Below are 10984 nucleotides of genomic sequence, written 5' to 3' on the forward strand. Positions count from 1 at the left end.
CACCATTGTATCCTCACGCCTAAGCATTGCCTGGATAAATGAATGAATGAATAAACAGATGGACGTGTAGGTGCTATGAGAAAGAAATTTGAATCTGAGTTTGAAAAAAGCTATAACGGATATAGACATAAGCACATCAGTTTGGGTAGTAACTGGGGACTCTCCCAGTAAGGAAGAAAAAAAGGACCAGACATGGAGGTCACACAGAATCCTGGCACTTGGGAGGCTGTGTCATTACGATCAGTAGCTGGAGGAAAGCCTGCACTCTACTGTGAGACCCTGTCTTCTGTTTGATTCAGGTGTGGGAAGAATTTCTTTCTTTACATTTGGCAGGATGAAACTGGGATAGCAGTTCCAAGAGGATCCAGGGAGGAACTGAACATGACATGGACTCTAAGGAAAGTTCTGTGGAGCTAATAAAAGGTAAACAAGGACTCCTTCTGGCAAAGATTCCTCTAAGCCCTCGTTTCTATTCAGTGCTATTTGGAGCTATCATTGACAATGTGTGAGCCCAGAAGGAGGGGCAATATATTAATTCTTCATCTCCATGTAACAAATTACCATAAATTGAGCAGTTTAAAACAACACTTATTGGAGAATCAGTTTTCTCCAGTGGAGTTTCACTGAGTTTATCAACCACACATCAGGACAGGTCCTATTATGTTAGCTAACACTGAATTAATTAAATGGTGTTTTTGTAGACTTTTTGTCTCATATTGCTTTGTTTGGACAGGTTTTTTGTATTATTGGTCTTTTGCTTGTTTTTTTATTTTATTTTTTGTGTTTTTCTGTCTCTTGTGTTTTGTGTTTGTCTTTTGTGTTTTTGTTTCTTGTTTCTTTGTTTTTGAGAGGAGGAGAGAGAGAGAGAACATATAGTCAGGTGTGTATGGAGGTGAGGAGGATCTGGGAGGAATTGGAAGGAGAAACATGACTAAAATATATAATATGAATTTTTTTCAATAAAAAATAAGACAGCATCATTTCCTTCATTCATCTTCTCCTGCTGCAACAGAATGCCCCACGACATGGGTAATTTATAAAGAAGAGAGGTTTGTTCATCTCACAGTTCTGGATTCCGGTCTGGTTATATGGCTACATCTCTTCAGAATTTCCTTGATGGTTGGAACTCTGCAGAATCTCAAAGCAATGTGAGGCATCACTCAGAAAGACAAAGGTAACCAAAAGAGGTGGCTTTTAGGATAACCACCCTCTAATAATCCATTGATCCATCACTTGAAGGATAACTAGAAATTAATTTAAGTAAGAAAAAAACATTTAAATGTTTCTCTGCCATTCGATATTCCTCTATTGAGAATTCTCTGTTTAGCTTTGTACCCCATTTTTAATTGGACTATTTGATTTGTTGCTGTTTAACTTCTTGAGTTCTTTATATATTCTGGATATTAGCCCTCTGTCAGATATAGGGTTGGTGAAGATCTTTTCCCAATCTTTAGGCTGTTGTTTTGTTCTAATGACAGTGTCCTTTGCTTTACAGAAGATTTTCAGTTTCATGAAGTCTCATTTATTGATTGTTGATTTTAGAGCCAGTGCTGTTGGTGTTCTGTTCAGGAAGCTGTCTAGAAAAAAAGAAAGAAAGAAAGAAAGAAAGGAAGGAAGGAAGGAAGGAAGGAAGGAAGGAAGGAAGGAAGGAAGGGGAAAAAAACATTCCAAATGGCAAGAAAAACAGGAAGTAGCAAACAAAGACCAAGCACTCATAACAACTGTCAGTTCAGGGTCAAGTGTGATGGTCATGTATGATCCCAGCACTCAGGAGGTTGAGAGAAAGAGGACTGAGAGTGGGCTATACAGTGAGACCCTGACTCAAAGAAAAACAGTAGCAAATAAGTCAGTTTACTAGGATAAGATAAGCATAAAGACAAAATTGGAGGAATAATTTTCAGAAAACATTTAAATATTGAGATATGGAATGTAGTTCCTATCTAGGACTCAAGCAGGAGGGTCCCAGGGTTGTTGGGGGTCAGTTCCTTACCAATATATGTCCTCTATCCTTTGCAGGAACATTGCCAGGCATCTTCACTTTCTCATCTTCTGGTAATCCACTTGAACCTCCCCACTTGTGCACTGGGGTTGACAGTAGGCTCTCTCTCTTTCTCCCTCTTCCTCTCCCCTTCTTTCTTGTTTTTCCTCTCCCTCCTCTTCCTCCCCTCTCTCTCCCGGAAAATAGAAATGGCCTCTTTCAGTCCCCTCTACTCCTTTCTCCTCTTTCTTCAAGACTCAACTTCAGAGGTTCATCTCCTGCCTCACAGTGGATGGGGACCCCCACTTTGTGATTCACATTCCTCACTCAGATGAAAAGATCTGCTTCACATTGGATGGGTGCCCAGGGGACCTACTGCAGCTTATAGATGACCCTAAGGCAAGTGAGAACCCCTAGGCCTCCATTGCCACACAAGACCACAGCTGAGGATGTTGACTGTTGACTCTTGTCAACAGTCTTAGACATTTAGCATTTTATTATGTATATCTTATAGTAGAGTATATAAAATAATGACACATCTAACGCACTACGTTATAAAGAGTTTGTGTTGCCTTATAATGCATATATGTATAAGTATTTATGTTATAAAATATGCTCTCTATCTTTATATACTTTATATTTTATGGCATATAAAATATATAATTGTATATAGTACCTTGTAATATACAGTAATATACAACAACACATATGAAAATAAACATATGACTCACAAACATCTGTAACTCCAGCTCTGGGGAGATCTAACATTCTCTTCTGACCTTCATAGACACCAGTCATGCACATGGTGCACATATATACAGACATACATGCACATAAACATACATATAGGCAAATAATTCACACACATAAATAATATATAAATAAATCTAAAGCTAGGCATAGTGGTGCACCCTTTTAATCCCAGTATTCAGGAGGCAGAGGCAGAAGGATTCTCCATGAGTTTGAGGCCAGGCTGCTCTATATAGGGAGTACCAGGACAGCCAAAGCAACATAGTAACATGCCATCTCAAAAATAAATAAAATTTAAAAGTGAAAACAAGCACATTCACAAAAACATCAAGATAAAAATACATACCAGGGCAGATGGTAAGTTATTTTGACATTCTGTATACCCATAAATATGTGAATATGTACCACACAGTAACCCATACACATCAACAATTCACACATAGAAGCCCTGATGCATCTGGATTCATCCCAATCTCCAGGAATCAAACACATAGAGGCAGCACATATTCTCTTGCACATCAGACACATAAAATACACTAGTGTCCAAAAATTGTCACCTGACACACACTGATAGGAATCTAGATGCATGCATATTGACAATTCATACATGTCAGCGTAACCCCCAAACAACTAAACATACAAAATCTACATTGTCACACCAAGACATAGAAAATCAACATATCCAAAGGCACAGATGATCATACAACCAATAACCATTACAATAACCATTGTAATCTGTCATCTTCTTCAAACATGCAGATGCACTGATATTTCCAGAGCTACGCGTCAGAATATAACCAAATACACAGATTTAAACAGCAGCGGGCAGATATTCACATATACATGCAAATAACCACATTAGGGTAATATTACATGTGTGTACATACCCTTTACACACAGCTCAGGGTACCATGGTGGAAGTCTTTCTACATGCGAGCTAGCATTCTAACCACAAATATGAATTATGTCATCTGGTTTCTGGGCTTGAGACCTCCCTCCTGGTTCCTGAGACCTCCCACCTGCCGTGCTGGAGGCTGCCATATTCACACTGTGGTAAAATCCTGTGCTCTAGGCCTGCATTTCTCCCTTACAAGGCTGCATGTGAGTGGGCAGTTGCTTGGAACACCACCAAGGCTAGGCCATAAGGACCAGACCTGTACATACTTCCAGATCACCACAATTGCTTCAGATAAAACCCAGGCCTACCCCATTACAATAAGCTGCAGTTCCATATTTGTTCAAGGTGAGGGCACCTTGCACTTATGCTGGGAACAATATAGCCTGGTAAAGAAGCCCCAGATGGAGCTCCATGTGGCTTCTGCATGCCATCTTACCCTCTGCCTTGGGCCCCACCTAAGCTTCCTCATCCTTCATCATCAGTACAGACACCCCAGCACACGACAGCTACCCTACTTGGGCTGAAGCCCTACGTCTCAGCCAATGGCCTGATGGGTAAGTGCCACTGAGGCAGACAGGGACCAAGGTGTACCAGTCCTAACAGATTCCTCTTTCTTTTCCTTTTGCTTGCTTGCTTTTTATTTTCGTGTACATGAATGCTTTGCTTTCACATATATTTGTGCACCACATGAATGCTGGGTATCCCTGGAGGCCAAAAGAGGGCCCTATGTTCCCTGAAACTAGACTTAAAGAAGTTTGTGAGTCCATATGTGTAGAGACAACCAAACTCAGACGATTAGAAAAGAGATCAAATGTTCTTAACCTCTGAGCCTTCTCTCCAGTCCAGGAACTTCTTTCTTTCTTTCTTTCTTTCTTTCTTTCTTTCTTTCTTTCTTTCTTTCTTTCTTTCTTTCTTTCTTCCTTCCTTCCTTCCTTCCTTCCTTCCTTCCTTCTTTCTTTCTTTCTTTCTTTCTTTCCTCAAGGTTGAAGTTCTAGTAGGCCCCTCATATTCGGCAATCCCAACTTGAAGGAGAAAAGAAAATCAAATTCTGCCTTTAGAAAGCTCCTCTTATGGAAAAAGGAAAAAGCCAGACATAAAATAGTGCTCCCAGGGAGGGGTGAGTGCAAAGCAGAATGCTGCACAGGAAACTAGGGTGGGAAACTTCCCAGGGTGGAAAACTTTTCCCAGCCTTCTCAGAGCTCAAGAAAGACCTCTCAGAAGTGGGAGGGCATTGATTGCATCTGGAAAGCTAAGCAGAAATGCAGGGGGAAGGGAATGGAGACTGGAGGAGCTAGGGCTAGCATGATCGAGCTGAAATGTCAGCGTGAGGAATTTGATCTTATCTCAAAGACACCAGAGGAGTCATTAAAGTTTTAAACAGAGAAAAGACATAACAAGGTCTTAGTATTATAAAGAACCATCCAAAAGTGGATTGTAGGTACCTAAGTCAGAAGACTCTGGCAGTGCCTGAGGCCAGGGATGATAAATTGAACAGATTATCTTCACCTCCCCCTGGATCCTTGAACTTCTTCCCCTGTATCTTCCTGTTTTTTTCTAAGCCCAGCTGCTGTCTTTATCTCTGCTATCTTGACTCTCCACTTCCACGCCACATCCCTATCCCATCTGGCTCTTCTATGCTCTACACATTATTTAGCGTCTCCCCTCCGGTAAGCCTGACACTCTACCCTGCCACTTTGCTTCTAGAGTTCCTGCTTCTAGGCCTCCCCAGAGTTCTAATTGGTGCTACATCTTCTCTCTCTCAGGACGGTTTCAACAGAGAGACATCCAGCTGGTAACGGGACCTACTGGGTCTTTTTTACAGAGGCACCATGGCCCAGATGTGCCAGTGGTACTAGGCAAGAGGCTGCTGAAAGAATCACCAAGGCTGCTTCTCCCATGGGCTTTATGCTGGCTGGTGAAAAGTTCTCATGTAGAACAGCTGCTGGGTCAGCCCTACCTTGCCTACGTTCAGTGAATAGCTCCTGAACCCAGAGCCAGGAGGTCTGAAATTTGTAAATCCAGAGGCTTTGAAATGGAGTAACCATGACACAGGCCTGGGTACATGGGAATCACATAAAGGTTGCATACACATGTGCTAAGAGACAAATATATCAGGTTAAACAAAGATACATAAAGCTAAGAACTTTGGGCCTAAAAGCTTTTAGTACTCTTGCCTTGCTTATAGTCTTGTTTATAGGTCCTACTCCTTCCAAATTCACATTAGCCCTGGAAGTGACTTTCTTTTTTATTCATTCTTTGAAAATTTCACACATGTATTTAATGTATTTTGATCATATCAACCTCCCATTCCTTTCTATTACTCTAAGAATCCCCCACCTCACCTTCTTATCCCCATCCCAACCTCATTTTCTTTTTTTATAGCCTTTCTTAAGTAGGTCACTAAGTGACCAACCCATACTGTTCACAGTACCCCTTTATTCCTGCAGTGTACTCACAGCTCTTGGAATTCCCCTAATAAGCTATGATCTTCCCCATCACTGGACTTCTGTATGTATTTATCCTTTTTTTGGGAGGAGCACTCTTCTTTTGCTTCATCTAGGCAAACTCATTTCATCTTTCAAGTCTTAGTTTTAACCTCCCCCAGAAGGCATTCCCTGGTCCTTCCACAAGGTTGAGTTTGGTGCCTGCTTTATGTTCCCTTCAAGCTCACAGCATTTTTTTTTATACTGTGCAATAATCATGTTTACTCATCTGGATCCCTGCTGAGACTGTAAGCTTTCCAAAAGCACATATGTGTTCTAAATCCTCTGTACAGCCACAGTTCATGGCACATGGTAGGTACTTAATAAATATTGGTAGGATAAATAAATGAACAAGAGTAACTATGAAATAGCAGTAGGCAACATACATATATGCAACCAAAGACATAGGTCACATTCAGAAAAAAAGCCACAAATATGCAAGCATGGAAATATAGTGACAGAGAAGACATAGCAGCAGAAAATATAGGGAACTCAATCAAACGTGGGCAGCTGGGCATGGAGCCATATGCTAAGATCTCAGAATGTGGAAGGCTGAAACAGGAAGACAGCTGCAATTTCAAGGTGAGTTTGAGGCCAAAATGAGCTATAAGGTAAGGCCCTGTCTCAAAGAACAACACTAACAAAAAGAGAAACAGACATTTGGACACAAAACATAAAAAAAGACAGGGTGCCAGAGTGTCTGTATCAGAGACAAAAACATGCTTTCTTGCTAGGGTTCTATGGTTCCCATGACTTTGAGTTATTGTCCCTTCACAGAAATGCAAAAAGACAAACACAAGACACCTTTGGATCAAATATGCAATGGCAATGTGAAGAACAGGTACACAACTACATACAAACCAATAGACACAGTGATTCAGACTAGATGGGAGAGACTAAGATCACAGAAACATAGAAACATAATGATACAAAGACAACCAGAAAGACACTGTTCAGAGTCACAGTCTACAAAACCAAGGGCAAAAAATGTAGAGTCATGGAAATACTCTGACACACTGACTTTTCAGCCATAGGTGGAGATGAGATGATAATATAGAGGTGCAACAAAAGAGATGTGAAAGGTGTGGAAGCAGACATTGCAAAGTCACATGCAATGGCAAAGATTCAGTGCTATTAGCACATGCAGAAGAATGAGTCAACAGCACAGATCCATATAAACCAAGATCCAGAGAAAAAGAAGGAAGGCCCCTGAGCAGTGAAAAACAACAAAAAAGAGATAGAAATTAGGCTAGCCAGCACAGACATAAGGAAAGGCCGGGTACCAACTGAGGTACAATGGGGCACTGTGATGCAGTGACAGCAAGGAAGTGGCATGAAAATTCAGAGACAGAAGTAGTAGACATGGGAATGTGATCCCGCAAATCCAATCACACGGACCTAAGGTAGATTTATAAACAGAAATAGATAGATATGCCTGGGAAAGGAAAAATAAGAAGAAGGAAGACTAGACATGGGATATAGGCCGAAGGAAGAAGTACAATGATGGGAAAGGTAAGGAGGCAAAAACACTGAATCTGGGTATACCCAAGGACACCAACATTTCACACACTGTGACATATAGCAGGCAACAAAGCAAGGCTACAAATGAAAGGATGAGAACAGTGATTTCGACCTAAGATGGGGGCTCAATGATTAGGAAGCATGGCTCCAGACCACAGACAAAATAGAATGGCAAAGACATGAAGCCAAGGATAGTGAGACAGAAAGAAACAGATGCAGAGAAACAGACTCACAGAAATGGGAATATCATCACGTGGAACTCAAGACAAAGACACGGGAACTAAGAGAGTACAGTTTTAATAGTATACCTAATCACACACACACTTGACAAAATGTGGGAATGAAAGATCAAGTTTCAGAGATGCACAGACTTGTGGACTCTTCCATATCAGGGACATGGAAGTCAGCATATGCAGACCATAAGCATTCAGACACTGTTTGGAACAAAGGAACTCAGGGACACACATGCTGGATCACAGAGTGTCCAGTACATGTCACACGAAAATGAGAACAAATTGAGAGTGAAATACAGAGGCTGGTAGATACCCAATCACCTTGTATAGCCAGTAGGTAGCATACAAACACACTCAAAGCCATGTAAAGATTCTGGATATACAGACTGAGGGATGCACAAAGATTCAAAAGCATATGAAGAATTATGAATATGCAAAAATGAGACACATGTAAAAAATCACTGGAGCCTGACATGGTGGTGGTGCATGCCTTTAATCCCAGCACAAGGGAGACAGAAGCAGGTAGATCACTGTGAGTTTGAGGCCAACCTGGTCTACAAAGTGACTCCAGGACAGCCAAGGCTGCACAGAAAAATTCTGTCACAATAATAATAATAATAATAATACAACCACTGGTAGATAATCAGGAATAAAATGAGTGATATTCAGAAAAGGGGCACACACATGTACTCGACAAATAGCAACTCACTAGATAAGCAGAGATTTGTGGGCACATAGTAACAGAAAGACAGACACTAGAAAAGAAGCTTGGGGCATGCTAAATCTCAGGTACATTCAAGAGTAAAGATACATAGGTATTTAAACGTACAGCACATGGAAACAAGGTCAGAAGTAAGGAATACAATATCAGAGGAATACCCATAGGTCTGTCTAGGTTGGTACTGAAACAGAGAATGATAGAGTTTATAGAGAAGTATTAAGAGTTAAAAACAGACACTCATAGATTTACTGACAACCATGGACATACAATTACTGAATCACAGCATACCATAAAACACAGACCAGGACACAGAAACCTTGGTATACATAAATCTTGGGAAACCAAATTATGAAGACATAATTCAAGTGCCTATAAATAGATATTATGATTCATACAGCCAAAGGAAAACATACACAGCCACTAGAACACACAGACACACTGGCATGAACAAATATTTAACACACACAAGTTTTATGACAGGTTCAGGCACACAGAAATACAGATGCGATAGTACCAAATACTAGCACATAGAGACACTGGTATACATAGACAAAGGAACACATAGAACCTAAGATACAAGAACACAAAGAACTGGCCCAGAAACTGAAACATATGGAAAACTAATCTCAGAACAAAACAAAGTACTAACACTCGAACGAATAAACACTGAGGTGTGGAGACAGGAGGTTATAAGATACCACTGAGATACAGGGATACAAAGACTGGGAAAAGTAAACACTGGGACACACATATGCCAAGGTAAACTGGCAGTGAGACACAGAAAAACTGGCACATATGCTCAGGGGACTAGAGTCAACAGTGAGGCATGCACATACAGACATAGAATTATATAGAATTGGTCTTTACAAATTCTGTGACACAGACACTAGAAAAAAGACAGAGATCTGGAATGTTAAGGAAAAAAAAAACTAAGACACACATTCTGGCTAGGCAAACAGGTAATCTAACTGTAGATCTTCTTCTCTCCCTCTGCTTCTCCAAGTGCAAATCTCCCCCTCCCCCAAGTTTTGTTCCCAGCATTGCAGCAGATTTTCTGCTGCAACCTTCCTTACCTGCCTGCACCCATCTTCAAAGGATCACACATATCTCTTCAAACTTCCTTCGTTGACTCATTACCGTATCCCAGCTCCCAACTCCAGCAGGCAGTCCCTGGGAACCCACAGACCACTCCAAAAAGGAGAACAAGTAGTCTAATTGCAGATGTTCCTCCATTCTTCCAAGTGTAATCCCCCAGTCTCATCCCCAGGTCTATAGCAGCCCACCTTCTGTGGCTTCCCCACACTCACTGCCCTCATTCCCAGAGGACTAACTAAGCAGATGCCGGTGGGACACCGTGCTTTCCTCCCTCTTATGAAGCCCCTCATGCCTACCCCCAGTTCACTCCCATTCCTAAGTGTCAGGTCCCAATACCCAGAAGCATATTTTGCCTGGAACCCCCACTACCTAAACCTACCAAGATCCCAGAGGATTTTACCACAGGTAACACACAAATACCACACTCTTCCAAGAATCAGAGAGAAAACAGAAACCCAGGAACAAACATCCACCCAACAAAGTCAACAGCAGATATCAGCATCTAGAATGACAATCATCCCAATCCCAGATTCCAAGATGTCAGCATAAAAACATAATTAATAACAGCCAGGACAGTGTTTCTCCACTAAAGCATAGCAACCCTACCACCACAGCAGGCCCTGAATGTTCCAACATAATTAAAGTAAAAAAAAAAAAAAAAAAAAAAAAAAAAAAAAAAAAAAAAAAAAAAAAAAAAAGACCTTGAAACAGCCTTTATGCATGTGATAGAGGTCCTTAAAGAGGAAATGAATAAATTCCTTAAAGAAATCCAGGAAAAAACAAACAGTGGAAAGAAATGAATAAAACTATTTAAAAAGTGAAATTGGAAATAGAATCAATAAAGAAAACCTAAACTGGGGGAATTCTGGAAATGAAAAATTTAAGAATTTGAACAGGAGGCAAGCTTCACCAACAGAACACAAGAGATGAAAGAGATGATCTCAGGCATTGAAGGTACTGTAGTAGAAATTAATACATCAGTCAAGGAAAATATTAAAGCTAAAAATCTCCTGGCACAAAACATCCAGGAAATCTGGGACACTATGAACACATCAAACCTAAGAATAGTACAAATACAGGAAGGAGGAAAAACACAGGTCAGAATCATAGAAAGTGTTTTCAACAAAATCATATAAGAAACGGAGATGTCTACCAAGGTACAAGAAGCTTACAGAATACCAAATAGACTGAACCAGAAAAGAAAGTCCCCTCAGCATTTAATAATCAAAGTACTAAATGTACAGAACAAAGAAAGAATATCAAAAGTTTCAAGGGGAAAAGACCAAATAATATATAAAAACAGAC

The 10984-nt window shown here is 40.6% G+C and overlaps 1 protein-coding gene across 1 annotated transcript in view; it reads left to right on the forward strand.

Moving 5' to 3' along the window:
- Itih6 (inter-alpha-trypsin inhibitor heavy chain family member 6) overlaps window positions 1-5601 on the forward strand; it is a 31321-nt gene extending 25720 nt beyond the window's left edge. The window contains 5 exon segments of the mRNA XM_060374631.1: window positions 334-423; window positions 2017-2052; window positions 2268-2381; window positions 3801-4145; window positions 5390-5601. Coding sequence (XP_060230614.1) covers window positions 334-423; window positions 2017-2052; window positions 2268-2381; window positions 3801-4145; window positions 5390-5601 — 797 coding nt within the window.
- The last annotated feature ends 5383 nt before the right edge of the window (window positions 5602-10984 follow it).

Source organism: Meriones unguiculatus, chromosome X (genome assembly GCF_030254825.1).
Source record: "Meriones unguiculatus strain TT.TT164.6M chromosome X, Bangor_MerUng_6.1, whole genome shotgun sequence".
Lineage (NCBI taxonomy): Eukaryota > Metazoa > Chordata > Mammalia > Rodentia > Muridae > Meriones > Meriones unguiculatus.